Source organism: Perognathus longimembris, chromosome 28, assembly GCF_023159225.1.
Source record: "Perognathus longimembris pacificus isolate PPM17 chromosome 28, ASM2315922v1, whole genome shotgun sequence".
Lineage (NCBI taxonomy): Eukaryota > Metazoa > Chordata > Mammalia > Rodentia > Heteromyidae > Perognathus > Perognathus longimembris.
In genome coordinates this window covers 521,944-536,583 of record NC_063188.1, presented here as the reverse complement: position 1 = coordinate 536,583, position 14,640 = coordinate 521,944, and the positions used below count along the sequence as shown (strand labels likewise).

The window sequence follows — 14,640 nt, the reverse complement described above, 5'->3', positions numbered from 1 at the left end:
AAAGTTCTCAATTGCCAAAATAATAATTCTCAATTGAAAGACTAATAGAACAGAACAAATTGAAAATAGGGTAAAAGAGGTTGATGATAAGCAGAGAAATTAGATCAAATCCTCAAAGGTATTGAGAAATCACTTAGTAGTTTATCGGCGGTGAATCTCACAGACTTTCCTGGCATGGTGAGGTTTGAACTGGGATTTCCAGACGTTAGGCTCCTCAGTAGGCAACATTACGGGCATGAGCCATAGGCACCCGGCCTTTTTCAGTTCAGTGTGTCAGATGGAGAATTTAAAAGCATACATGTGGTACATATTACTTCTATTGATCAATGCAGCCAAATGATAGGCATTCCAAGCAGTGAATGGGTTTTTCCTTACTAGGGCTGATACCACGGTGTTACTTTTTCAATGTAGACTAATACTAGAGGCGCCTGAAAGGATCTGTGCGAGAAAGCAATGACCAGTTTACAGAGAGCGACGCAAGGTGTCAGGTCCAAGAGTGAAGAGACACTGAGCAAAGCAACTCCAGCGCGGGCCACGCCCACACACTGCAGCGGACTCCGTACAGCCGTGCGTGAGCTACGAAGGGAGAGCATGGAAGATGCTCATGCGCAGTCTCAGCACAACCATAGCCGAGTAAGCCAATGGGATTCAGTGGATCAGTGGCGCGCGCCTCCAGAGTCCCACCCCGGCCTAGAACTGGCACCGCCCTTTCCCGTCTCGATGTCCCGGACGCTAGAGGTTGGTGCGCAGGTGGGCGGGTTCTAGCGGCGAGGCCTTACAGGACTCAGCGGCCGGAGTCTGCGGGCTTTTTTTTCTTCTCAGCAGTGGCTTGGGAAGCACGCACGCGGTGCAACGCAAGATGGCGGATGCCGAAGGTAAGGACTGTGGGCGGTCGAGCCGGGACACCGGAGCAGCCATGGGTGCCTCAGGAGACAGCCATGGGGAGGTGGTGTGTGTCACGGCCTGCGCTTTCTCCCATTCCCTCCTGTGGGTAAGCCGTGTGGCCGCCGCGGGCCTCTGGCCAGCCTTGTCTGAGCCTTGGCTCCAGGGTTACTGCATGGGAGGGAGAGTCCGCCGGAGACTTGGCTTATTGGCATCCAGGCCTCCGTCCGATGACACTCCGCGTAGGGCCCTGTGACCCCGTGGGGAACGGAGACCTGGCAACATCTGTGCCTCCACCAGTCCCGTTGCTGCCCTTAGCGCCAGGAAACAAGGGGAGCCACGCTGCAGGGAAACTGGGACAGAAAAGTCTCGGGACCCCGGAGCGGGCGTAGTACATGGTTCCAGCCGCATGGTCGCTTGTAGAACTTTCCGGCCTGGGAGCGAGCGATCCCGGGCTTTTAGCCCTGTCGCAGCAACGTGGAGGGAAACCGGAAGGGAAGGGAAGACAACACGTGCGCCACACAACCCGCACAGCTAGCAGCCAGACAACCCATGTGTTCAGCCACACACACTTCCGTTTTCTCTAGTAGTACTCAAAGCCCTCTTCTACCTGCCCTGTTTTTGGTCTTTAAAGTTTGTTTCATTTGTTTTCAAAGAACATTGCCAAATCTCATTTCTTTAGTGACTGCTTGGCCAAAGAAACATAAGAAGAAAAAGGACCGGAAGCCATTACAAGAAGATGATGTCGCTGTGAGTAGAAATGTTTCACTTAGCTTTGATTTTGTTTTAAAAAAAAAAAAGTTTAAACAATAAGCTAAAAATGAAAGTTTTAAAATGTTTCCATATAGTTAGTAGTCATGCTGTGGAAGCCAGAAAGCACTGAAAGAACGGTTACCCATCATGCATAGCTTACTAAATAGTGTTAGCCACACCAACTACTCTTCTTAAACTTATTTTTCTTAACCCATCCACAGACCGGCTGTTACATTATTATTTTTAGACCCACATCAGTGGCACTTCCCTCAGTGACCTTGTAGATGATATTTTTTGGAGGTCCCTAAGAAGATACTAATCTTGGTTTCTGTTTAAAGATATACAGTTCAATTGTAGTAACAGAGTTCTTCAAAATTCCATGGAAGGTTTCATAGTTTATATTTCTGTCTTGTTGAAGGAAATACAACATGCTGAGGAATTTCTTATCAAACCAGAATCCAAGGTGGCTCAGTTGGACACTTCTCAATGGCCCTTGTTGCTAAAGGTATGTGCTGTGTGCTCAGATGAATGATTACATTTTACTTCTCATTGTTAAAGTTAAGAGTGCTTACTGGTAGCACTTTTTTTTTTTTTTTTGCCAGTCGTGGGCCTTGGACTCAGGGCCTGAGCACTGTCCCTGGCTTCTTCCCGCTCAAGGCTAGCACTCTGCCACTTGAGCCACAGCGCCGCTTCTGGCCGTTTTCTGTATATGTGGTGCTGGGGAATCAAACCTAGGGCCTCGTGTATCCAAGGCAGGCACTCTTGCCACTAGGCTATATCCCCAGCCCCTACTGATAGCACTTTTCACTTTAGTAAATGCATTCTGATACACCCTAAGCCACTATTACTCCCCAAGATACCACAAAGATCAAGTTACATAAAAATTTCTAACATGCTCAACACTCTTGGCACATTAAATGAATCATGTTTGTGGTGGTGAAACACTAGGTTTGCTTATTGTTAAGCATACTAGCATTCCTGCTTAACCAGATATCACAGAGCAGGCAAGGACTGTACTATGACGAAGCTCAAAAACCAGGGATGGGATAGACAGTCTAAAAAATATTGATATTTGTAGTATTAGTCAAACTGAACTAATGAAAAATAGGCTTCAGTTGGTGAGTTATTCCCCACTGGTGGTCAAGCCTTGGAGAGGAGACTGAAAAGAAGCAAACATTGAGAGCGCAGATCAGGGCATCTGGAGCAGAACAGCTGGTTATGTTGATAAAAAGTTATCAGTTACTCTTTTTTTTTTTTTGGTCAGTCCTGGGCCTTGGACTCAGGGCCTAAGCACTGTCCCTGGCTTCTTCCCGCTCAAGGTTAGCACTCTGCCACTTGAGCCACAGCGCCGCTTCTGGCCGTTTTCTGTATATGTGGTACTGGGGAATCGAACCTAGGGCCTCGGGTATACCGAGGCAGGCACTCTTGCCACTAGGCTATATCCCCAGCCCATCAGTTACTCTTAATGTGGCTTTTTTTCCCTAAGAAAAATGAATGCTATTCCATATTTTATTCATGCTCTTGGACAGTGAACTCTATAATCTGTCTCATACTGCTCCAACAAGCCTTTTTCTACAAAAAACCATGAAGTTGTAAGTACTCAAATTAGTCTTGCAAGCACTTAATAGTATTTGGAGTTTTCCCAGTACATAAGGAAGTTAACAGTCTGTAATAGCAAATAATGGTTTTAAAATAGGAGTAGAACACTATGGGACTTGCATTTTTTTTTTGCCAGTCTTGGGGCTTGGACTCAGGGCCTGAGCACTGTCCCTGGCTTCTTTTTGCTCAAGGCTAGCACTCTGCCACTTGAGCTACAGCTCTACTTCTGGCGGTTTTCTGTGTATGTGGTGCTGGGGAATTGAACCCAGGGCTTCCTGTATATGAGGCAAGCACTCTTGCCATTTCCTCAGTCCCGTGGGAGTCGCATTTCTTTTTTTTTGGCCAGTCCTAGGGCATGGACTCAGGGCCTGAGCACTGTCCCTGGCTGCTTCTTGCTCAAGGCTAGCACTCTGCCACTTGAGCCACAGCGCCGCTTCTGGCCATTTTCTTTTTTTTTTCTTGCCAGTCCTGGGCCTTGGACTCAGGGCCTGAGCACTGTCCCTGGCTTCTTCCCGCTCAAGGCTAGCATTCTGCCACTTGAGCCACAGCGCCGCTTCTGGCCGTTTTCTGTATATGTGGTGCTGGGGAATTGAACCTAGGGCCTCGTGTATCCGAGACAGGAACTCTTGCCACTAGGCTATATCCCCAGCCCCTGGCCATTTTCTGTATATGTGGTGCTGGGGAATCAAACCCAGGGTGCATTTCTTAATTGATGTTGGTGCTGACTTTTTTTTGCCAGTCCTGGAGCTTGAACTCAGGACCTAGGAACTATTTCTGAGCTTCTTTTGCTCAACGCTAGCACTCTGCCTCTTGAACCACAGCACCACTTTTGGCTTTTTCTGTTTATGTGGTACTGAGGAATCAAACCCAGGGCTTCATGCATGCTAGGCAATAAGCCACATTCCAAGTCCATGACTGACTGTGTTTTATATATTTATATATTTTATATATTTCAGTGATGCATTAGTAAGTTAACTTTAGGTTGTATTGTTGCTCTCCAGAATTTTGATAAGCTGAATGTAAGGACGACACACTATACACCTCTTCCTTGTGGTTCAAATCCTCTGAAGAGAGACATTGGGGACTACATCAGGTAAGTGTAAGGAACAACCACTGTTGAAACTTAGTCTTTTGCAAGTAACAGCTTCATATCAGTTATTCAAGGAGGTACAGACATCTAAGAATATATATAATTTATGCCTTTGATAAGTTTTCTAACTCTTGTTTAAGAGCACAAACCAGGTGGTACATTAACACTTTTTCCACTCTAGGACAGGTTTCATTAATCTTGATAAGCCTTCTAACCCCTCTTCCCATGAAGTGGTGGCATGGATCCGACGAATACTTCGGGTTGAAAAGACAGGACATAGTGGCACCCTGGATCCCAAGGTGACTGGGTGTTTAATTGTGTGCATAGAACGAGCCACTCGCTTGGTGAAATCACAACAGAGTGCAGGTACGTGGAAGAGGGCATGAGGGGCTATTTAGAGATTGTAAGGCATTTTCTGCATTTGTCTCCTTCTCTGTTTTGGCTCTTGGGCTCTATTAGGAAAACAGTCTTGATGCAGGGTTATTTTGGTTTCTATGTAGCTTATGTTCTCTCACAAAACCTGATGAGTGCCCTTGCTGGGAGTTCTAATACTAAATGTGTGCACATTCCTACTATGGGAGCAGAATTCTGTCCATCTCTGAGCTTGTTGCTCCTGACTTCTCACAGAGCCTGTTTCTGCCTAAAGTGCCCTTTCCTCAAATTCACGTGAAAAAAAAAATTCTCCTAGTTGCAAGGGTTTTCCGGTCAGGCTTTAGACTAGGAATTCCACCTGTCCCTGTCTTATCAGCACACTGGACATTACATTCACAAATTCACATTCACACATTACATTCACTCTGCCTTTTGGCAGAGTGGGGAGGATCTTGCTTGACCTAGAACTTGGGATGCATTTGCCTCAGCTTCCCAAGTGTCAGGATTATAGGCATGTGTCATGACAGTTGAGTGGGAAAGCTATCTTTTCCTCTTTAGAACTGTGAAATCTTGTCTTCATACAAATTTTAAGAAAACCTGACATCAAATTACCTGTTTTCTCTGCTGTGTGAAATGGCAGTGATTGAGGATATAAAAATTGTAAATATAGAAAACTCAGTGGCCACACCTGACTACTCTTTTGTCATTTTTCAGGCAAAGAGTATGTGGGAATTGTCCGGCTGCACAATGCTATTGAAGGGGGGACCCAACTTTCTAGGGTAAGTCTGCAACTCTAGAGAGGGCACTTTTAGTGACTTTTAGCCCTTATACTGCTAGAGCTGGGCCAACTTGCTCTTTTGCCCTTTTCAGTGTGCCACCCTAGCTAGCCTGGATGGGGCACTGCAGATGACAGGTACATATTGTAGCCATGTCCCTATAGAGGACAAGGTTCTAATCCTTAGCCTGAGCCTTCCTTGAATAGCTGAAGAAGGTGAAGGAAAGGGCATTTCAGATTTTAAGTTATTAAAATAAACCTTTTGTGCTTCAATTGTGTCCTTAATCTCCTAAAATATGCCTTTTACTTTTGTTCGAGAGTTCACATGAGTGTTTTTGTTTGTGCATCTCTTAGGCCCTGGAAACACTGACAGGTGCCCTATTTCAGCGACCCCCACTCATTGCCGCAGTAAAGAGGCAGCTCCGAGTGAGGACTATCTATGAGAGCAAAATGATTGAATATGATCCTGAAAGAAGGTTAGGTGAGTCATTAGAAAGAAGACTTGCCATAGACAGACCCACAGTGGGTAGGAATGCATGGTTAAAGCTTTCCATTCTAGAAACGAGTGTTCTATCACTGTTGTAATTACTTTCAACATGCCATGTGAAACTGTAGCTTCTTTTGTTGATGATCCTCTTGTATCCCATTCCTGTGGTTGTACCCGCGCTATCACTGTATCTCATCTGAATATACTGTATACTGTATATACTGGTATTGGAACTAGGGATGTGAAAGGGAATATCAAAATTGAGAGACAAAGGACAAAAAGATAAACGACTACAAAAGCAATACTTGCAAAACTGTTTGGTGTAAACCAACTGAACATCTCATGGGGGGAGAGGGAAAAGGGGAGGGGGAAGGAGGAAATGAGGGAGGAGGTAACAAACAGTACAAGAAATGTACCCAAGGCCTAATGTATGACACTGTAACCTCTCTGTACATGACTTTGACATTAAATAAGAAAAAAAAAAAAAGCTTTCCATTCTGAAGGTAGACCTAGCACATTGTGTAGTCAGTGCCTGTGTCCGTTATCTCTAGTTGACTTAAGACAATAATGATTGAGTTTCTCAATTAGTGATTACTTACTCTTAGACATAGGCACTACTTTTGTTTTGTGTGTGTGTTTCTTAGGAATCTTTTGGGTGAGTTGTGAGGCTGGCACCTATATTCGGACTCTGTGTGTGCACCTTGGTCTGTTGCTGGGAGTTGGCGGTCAGATGCAGGAGCTTCGGAGGGTTCGTTCTGGAGTCATGAGTGAAAAGGTATTCAATTATTGGGCTAGAGGTTTTGGTTTCAGAACTAATTCTTAAGTGTCTCCCAGCATTACCATTCTAAGAAAGGCAACTTCCAAAGTGTTGAGTTCAGTTCAGGGCAGCTTCCCTGTTCTGTTAATTAAACTTTGGGACATTGAAATTGGCTAGGGGAGAAGACTGGGTAGAAAGTGTTACTCTATTCTTTTACTTCCCAGCCTACAACATGCCCTGAGCATTGGTAGAACAGTGCCCTGGGGTCCATCCTCAGTGGCAAAAAGAAAAGTGTGGCAACTAGATCTAACATAGGAACAGTTAAAGATGCCCAGAAGACGGGCAATTCTAAAAAACAGACTAAGATTCATAATGAGTTTGGACTAGAAACAGATTAGAGTTAGAATCAGATTTTGGAGGTTTGGTGTCCAATGAGTGTTTGAGGCAAGAAAATACTGAATTTCTTTCACATCTGGCTGCTTTTCAGGACCACATGGTAACAATGCATGATGTGCTTGATGCTCAGTGGCTGTATGATAACCATAAGGATGAGAGTTACCTGCGGCGTGTCGTTTATCCTTTGGAAAAGCTGTTGACATCTCATAAACGACTGGTTATGAAAGATAGTGCGGTAAGTTCTAGAATAAGAGTCCATCTTTGCATGGTCTTCATTTTGAAAACATCAATCTGTTTTAAAAAGATGAAACTTAAGTCATAACTAGATAGATTACCAAAAATTTAATGGCATGCCTGTCTATATTTCAAACTAAGGCAAATTAAATACTGACTTTGAGTCCTCCTTAATTTGGTTCAAGTAATAGACTGTCACTGATACTGTAAAGGTCTTGTTCTGTAGTTTGAGGTAATAAAATCCAGTGATCCCTGTAATAATTATCAAAGCCTTTTTTGTAGCGTATTTACTGTATAACCTCATAAAAATGGTCCTCTTAATGGAAGTAAATATGCAGCTACTTTAGTTTAGTTTGATTCTTTTATCAGTAAGGCAGTTAAAGGGTGACTCCCGAAGCTATTGAATAACCTTTTTATTTCTATTTGTATTATTATCAGAGAATGTTGCCTTTCATAAATTAAAATTGTCTTTGTGCGTGTATATAGAATACTGAGTAGCTGTAGTAAGTTACAGTTAATAATTTAAAGATTGATAAATTTATTCATATTCAAGTTTTAAATTGAAGACATTTGGTATGTTTTGTTTTTTCCAGTCCTGGGGCTTGAACTCAGGGCCTGAGCACTGTCCCTGGCTTCTTTTTGCTCAAGGCTAGCACTCTACCACTTGAGCCACTTCTGGCTTTTTCTGTTTATGTGGTGCTGAGGAATTGAACCCATGGCCTCATACATGCTAGGCAAGCACTCTACTGCTAAGCTACATTCCCAGCCCTGGTATGTTTTTATGTGTTAAGTCCACATTAAAAAAGGTACAGTAAAACATATGACATTTAATAGGAATTGAAAAAATTTAATGAGATAAAGAGTGAGTGGTATGGATTTGACGTGCCCTCCCTGTGCTGGAGTTAGACTGTTCGTTTCTGGGTGAGTTTCAGAATGTCATCAGCATATGAGATCTAAGTAATTGAAGGTAACATGGTTTGAAGCACATGGGTGCATGGAGTGCTATCAAACTCCTGGAGAGTTGGACTTAACAGTGGTATGTAAATTCTATACCAGAACTTGTGTGTTACTGAACAGGCCTGGAAATTTCTTTGCTAGTTACTTTGGGAACCTGTTAAAGCCTGGATCTCCTGTAAAGGAGAAGCAATTCTAGAAAACTAAAGCTAGTTTGCTTTAGCTCCCGTGGAAAAAATGGAGCATAAAAAACTTCTGATTATAAAATTTAGTTTTCTTTTTTTAGTAAAGGACTGTGTTGGGGCTGGGAATGTGGCCTAGTGGTAGAGTGCTCACCTTGTATACATGAAGCCCTGGGTTCAATTCCTTAGCACCACATACACAGAAAAGGCCAGAAGTGGAGCTGTGGCTCAAGTGGTAGAGTGCTAGCCTTGAGCTAAAAGAAGCCAGGGACAGTGCTTGAGACCCTGAGTCCAAGCCCCAGGACTGGCAAAGAAGACTGTTCTTAGCAACTAAAATATCATGGAAATGTGAGAAATAACTATTTCAACATTTTGTTTTAGTATTTTGGGTTGTGTGTATAAAGTTCTTAGAGCAGTGCCTACCACATAGTAGATGGTTGCTACTGTTATGTGTCCCTTCATGCCTTGTGGTCAGTGGGCTATCAGTGCTGTTCTATTTCCTGCTATCAGGCTACCTTCCCCATGTTCTCCTCTGTTCTGGTACGGAAGTGAGGTGGAGGGCAGTGACTGGGGCTCTCAGTATGACACCATCCATACAGGTGAATGCAATCTGCTATGGGGCCAAGATCATGCTTCCAGGTGTTCTCCGATATGAGGATGGCATTGAGGTCAACCAGGAGATTGTGGTCATTACAACCAAAGGGGAAGCAATCTGCATGGGTAAGGGAATTGTCACCTTCATTAATTAGTTCTGGTTTTGGGGCTCATTCTATAGTATCACTAGGTCACTGATCCCGTCTCCGTGTCCTTGTGTTTTCTGTGATCTGTATGGTGGGCACAGTGGAGGGACTGGCAAGTTAATTAGGCATAGGTGAGGAGGTAGTATTGTACACTTGGCGCTCCAGTGTAAATTCAGGGCATTACTGGCAAAGAGTGGTAATGGTTCATTGTGTATAGTAGTCAAAATGAGGGCCCTATATATTTCATTCATGTGTGCTTGCAGATAACATAACTAGTATAAATGATTTTTAATTTGCAAAGGATTTGTTGGATTGTCCTTTGTCCAACATAAAATGCTTGATGGCCTTCTTTCCCCCTTCCACTTGCTGGTACTGGGCTTAAACTCTGGGCCTCACTCACTTTTCTGACTTTTCCACTTACAGCTGGCACTCTACTGCTTGAGCTAGACCTCCACTTTCAGCATTTTAGAGATTAATGAGATAAAGAGTCTGCTTTGAATAGCTCTGAATGTTGATTCTCTGATCTCAGTCTCCTGAGTAGCTAAGTGTGGGTCATCAGTGCCCAGATGTGACTCTTAGTGAAGAAATCAGAGCTATTCGTAATTTGTACCAGAAATAAAGCATGTCTGCAGATCCATTATATCAGTTCTGTGAGCAGGTGGGTCTGCTATGTAAGGCTTCATCCCCACAGACAGTGGGAAAGGGACACCTAAGGATTATGTGGGACCAGTGGAGTGTACAGAGCATTCCTGTGTATTATTTGGCACGCCCCTGCCATGTGTATCTTCTATTACTTTGGTTGGGTGTTTTTTAAGTTGCTAAATTTATCACTTAAAAAACTCCCTTCCTGTAATGGAAGATTGTGTCCATAAGCAATCCTGAGCCTAGTGAATTCAATTAAGGTAGTAAGTAGACATGTTTGTAATCCCATCACCTCAGGAAGTGGAGGTAGGAGGATCACAAGTTTGTGGTCAGCCTAGGTAAAATTAGCAAGACTTATTTCAAAAACAAGAGCTACTTAGAGACATAGTTCAAGTGGTAGAGTGCTGGCTCTAAGTTCAAACACACACACACACACACACACACAACCCCCCCCCCCCCATGTAGTAGAGCACAGTGCTTTAAATGTGTTTTTAAAAGTTTAGGCATAAGACAATTGGGACTCAGCAATAACCACATCTTTCTACTTTAAATTATTAGCTATTGCGTTAATGACCACAGCAGTGATTTCTACCTGTGACCATGGTATAGTAGCCAAGATTAAGAGAGTTATCATGGAGAGAGACACTTACCCTCGCAAGTGGGGTTTAGGTCCAAAGGTAAGTAGAACTGGGCTATTTTGTTTTGTATTGTTGAATGCACACTCAGGCGGTTCTTAGGCTCTGTCTTGGACCTTAGAGATTTTCAGTTTAATGGGGAATAACTTGGCATTACTTAAATAGTTGCATAGTAAAGTAGTGAATTTCAGTCGTGGTAAATGGCTATCAGGAATGCAGAGCCATCAGCATCTGGGGAGTCTGCAGTGAGTTTAACTTTGTCAGGGCTGAGCAAGGAGTTCTCTTAAGCCATTGTGTGGGTGGGTTTAGATACTGATGAGATAAAGGAGGGGGGAAAGGAGTTCAGGGAAGTTCTGCAGCCAAGGAGGGGGCCGTTCTGAGATACAAAAAGGAGAAACCTTGTGCCATGCTCTACAGACTGGGTCTAAGCCATAATGTGTGGTCATAATGCCTTCTTTCTGTATTGAGACTTTTCTAATGTTGAAACCCCAATATTCCACCAGGCAAGTCAAAAGAAGATGATGATCAAGCAAGGCCTTCTGGACAAGCATGGCAAACCTACAGATAGTACCCCTGCCTCCTGGAAGCAAGAGTATGTTGATTACAGGTGGGTGAAGGTTTTGTGTGAACTACAGAAATGAGACACTTGTCATTTGGACATTGAGGAGAGGAGTTCATAGAGCCTGGGGAATAGAGTTGGGACTTATTTTGGGGCAACCTTTTAAAATTCTAGACCAATAAGACCCAGTACTATGGCTGACATTTTCTTTGTTAGGCCCTGTGAGGCTCAGGCCAGGTATAGTTAGGCCTGCATAGCAGGTAAGCATTCCTTTTTAGTCTTGCTTATTGGCTCTTCTGTCAATTGTCAGTGGCTGTGGTGTGTGTATGTATACCAGTCCTGTATACTTGAACTCAGCCTGAGCACTGTCCCTGGCTTCTTTTTTCTCATGGCTAGCACTCTACCACTTGAGCCACAGTGCCTCTTCTGGCCCTGTCTTTATATGTGGTGCTGGGGAATCGAACCCAGGGCTTCATGTGTGCGAGGCAAGCACTGTACCACTAAGCCACATTCCCAGCCATAATGTCTTCCTGGGATTCTTCTTATAACTTTTTTTATTTGGTTGGTCCTGGGGCTTGAACTCAGTGCCTGGGCACTGTCCCTGAACTTCTTTTGGTCATGACTAGTACTCTACCACTTAAGCCACGGCCTCACATCTAACTTTCTGGTAGTTTGTTGGATTTAAAGAGTTTCAGAGACTTTCCTTCCTGATTAGCTCCTCCTGATAAGTTACAATTGCAAATACAAGCCAGTGTTTTTGGAGGTGGCTTTATCATAAATTAGCTGGGGGTGCAGTAGAATTACAGTAGAAAGTTTTTTTGACCTTTTACCACCTGTTTGTGCTGCTCTTTCAGTGATTCTGGCAAAAAAGAAGTGGTTACTCAAGCAGTAAAAGCCCCACAGTTAGTTGCAGAAGTGGTAAAAGTTCCACCAGTAGTTGCTGAAGCAGTAAAAGCCACAAAGGTGAGTGGTGTGTCATGATGTTTGGAATGTACTCCATGAGTTGATTATAAGCACCACCAGCATTTGACTTCTCTACAGTGTACCAAGAATGTCCTGGCTCAGTACAGAAGGACTGCTTACCCTCCTTGCTGCGCTATATACACCGATGGTGTCTCATACTTTGGGGTACATGTTTGTTTGGGCTTAGTGGGCTTAATAATCAGATTTACTGACCTTGGCTCCCACTTCACTTGTGTCAGTAACACTGGATAGAATGGGTGTCACATGTAATTCTAGCCCCACTTTAGGTCAAGTGGTAGTGTAGGTGTGTTGAAATCAGGCCCATATCAAAACCAGGTGGCAAGCACCAGTCCCCATCGTTTACAATTGCAGTTTAGCTTCCAAGGGTTAGGCACCACTAAATTAAGGTGCTATCAAAGTTTATAAACAGAAAACTTACTATTGGGTCCAGTTGGTATCTTTTTTGGTTGACTTCTCACTTTTTAAGCTGTGTGCATGGGTGTGTACACATGCATGCTAACGACAAAACCTAGGACCTTGAACACTTCCTACATTTTGACTTATTTGTCCATTGTTACCCATGATCTAACTTTTGACCAATTGTTTTCATCCCAGCGAAAGAGAGAGAGTGAGAGTGAAAATGATGAGACCCCCCCAGCGGCTCCTCAATTGATGAAGAAGGAGAAGAAAAAGAAGAATAAGGACAAGAAGGCCAAAGCTGTACTAGAGAGTGGGGGCGAGCCTGGAGATGGGGTTTGTATAAACACAGGCTCCTTGGGCTGGCTTGATCCTTGGTTGTGGCAAGAATTAGCCATGTGGCGTTGGCTTTGTTAATCTTGGAGGAGTCGTGGCCCTAGAGTGGGATGTTATCTTGCCTGTTGATAGTATATAGTGCCTAGTGCCTCACTAGGTAGACAGATAGAGGCCCTCATCATTATCTAACAGTGGCTCAATGCTGTTGGTGGTATGGGCAGTACATGTGGTTTGTCTGAATTTCTTTATGAAAGTAAACTGCTAGGACCTCACTACAAAGCTCACAGAACTTCGTGCCACATGAACAAAATGATACAAAATTGATTTAACCCCCCCCCCAAATTTTTATAGATCCTGAAAAGGCTTGACTGCAATTCATATTTCTCTTTGGGAGTCCTATTTGGTCTGGTATGAATGCTGTGAGCTTTCTTTTCTTTTTCTTTCTAGGACAGTGATACCACCAAGAAGAAGAAAAAGAAGAAGAAAGCAAAGGTGGTGGAAGTGGCATCTGACTAGTAAAATTTGCTGTAAGCATTGTCCAGCGGGGAGGAGAAATGAAAGCCTTGTGGTAAAAACAGTTTTTGTTAAAGGAATGGAACAAAGGTCCGTAACAGGGTAGAGTTGTACACTTTGCTGCTACTTGAGACCTCAGTGATGTTACCTGGTGTGGTCATGCCATCTTGTCCTGTTTTAAGGATATGGGTGATGAAAGAGGCAGGTCTTATGCCATCAACTGCTCTGCTTCCATTGGAAAGCCTCACCTTCAGACCCAGTACTGTCCAGTAAAACTCTGCAGCTACTAAAGGCAATTTTAAAGAACCTCATAATCCTCGCCTAGTTGGGTTTTTTCAAGCCCCCGTTTAAAAACTCCATATATGTTAAGACTGCTGTACAAAATAGTATAAAACCCTCAGTAAGTGAAAGGTGTAACTGAATCACATGCTTCACTGGAGACATCTTACCTCCAGTGTCCTGTGATGACAGTGATCTTGTCTGGTGTCAGGTATGGACCTCAGGCTTGAGTGGTGTCTATGTTCTCTTTGGCCCAGTTCTCAATCTTTTTGTATACTTCTCCAAAACTTTGATACAGCAGCATTTATCCCATCCATCTGGCTACTTGGGATTGTGATGGAAGCTGCACTGTGCTGTCTCCTCCTGTTTAACCTTTATTTGCTGGGAGAATTATGTTTTTACTTATTAAAATTGACTCATGGCATTTTTAAAGTATTCCTGTTTTTTTGTTGTTGTTGTTGTTAGTGACCTCAAACTGGAGAAGAAAAAATATAAAGAAAAATTTGGGGATGTAGCTGGGTGCCAGTGGTTCATTCCTGTAATCCTAACTACTTAGGAGGCTTACATTTGAGGGTCATGGTTCCAAGCCAGCCCAAGCAAGAAAGTCCATAAAACTCATTTCCAATAAAACTACAAAAAAGGCTGGAAGTGGCACTGTGGCTCAAGTAGTAGTGTTAGCCTTGAGCAAAAGAATCTCAGGGATAGCACTAAGGCCCCGAGTTTAAGCCCCAGGACTGGCACCAAAACAAAAAAAAAAATCTGAGGACCTATCTTTTATTTGAAATTTACTTTTCCTTTATGTTTGGCTGCTTTCAAATTTCCCTGATTGACCTTGGGACCTTTCACCTGCAATCAAACTCTAGAGGTCAGGGAGGGAAAAATCACAGATTGGTGTACTAACTCCAGAAGGACTGAGAGGAGAAAGGCAGGCATGTATTATGTGAGGGGTCGCTATGGAGGAACACTTGCTGGTAGAGGTCTGTTGAAGCTGTCAGTTCTAGAAGCTGGGGGTTGGGATGTTCAAGAATTTGAAGGCCTTGGTTATCAGAAGTCAATAAAATGCCAACAGCAGTTT

At 43.5% G+C, this 14,640-nt stretch overlaps 1 protein-coding gene and 1 non-coding gene across 2 annotated transcripts; both read left to right on the top strand.

The window, feature by feature from the left end:
• Nucleotides 1–721: 721 nt before the first annotated feature.
• Nucleotides 722–13,989, top strand: Dkc1 (dyskerin pseudouridine synthase 1). Its single transcript, XM_048335605.1, has 15 exons — nucleotides 722–875; nucleotides 1,565–1,632; nucleotides 2,054–2,140; nucleotides 4,236–4,327; nucleotides 4,506–4,690; nucleotides 5,411–5,475; nucleotides 5,826–5,952; nucleotides 6,603–6,733; nucleotides 7,203–7,346; nucleotides 9,081–9,201; nucleotides 10,422–10,540; nucleotides 11,002–11,105; nucleotides 11,912–12,020; nucleotides 12,636–12,773; nucleotides 13,221–13,989. Exons 1-15 carry the CDS (start codon nucleotides 860–862, stop codon nucleotides 13,287–13,289), a joined length of 1,575 nt encoding a protein of 524 aa, XP_048191562.1. The 5' UTR covers nucleotides 722–859; the 3' UTR covers nucleotides 13,290–13,989.
• LOC125344400 lies at nucleotides 6,817–6,948 on the top strand. Its single transcript, XR_007209523.1, has one exon. It is a non-coding gene; the product is annotated as a small nucleolar RNA SNORA36 family (small nucleolar RNA).
• Nucleotides 13,990–14,640: the final 651 nt, after the last annotated feature.

Bases quoted from the DNA above. Each gene is read 5' to 3' on its own strand.
- Dkc1 (XM_048335605.1), top strand. The intron at 1,633-2,053 runs GTGAGTAGAAAT...GTCTTGTTGAAG, and splicing joins TACAAGAAGATGATGTCGCT to GAAATACAACATGCTGAGGA. The intron at 12,021-12,635 runs GTGAGTGGTGTG...TTTTCATCCCAG, and splicing joins AAGCAGTAAAAGCCACAAAG to CGAAAGAGAGAGAGTGAGAG.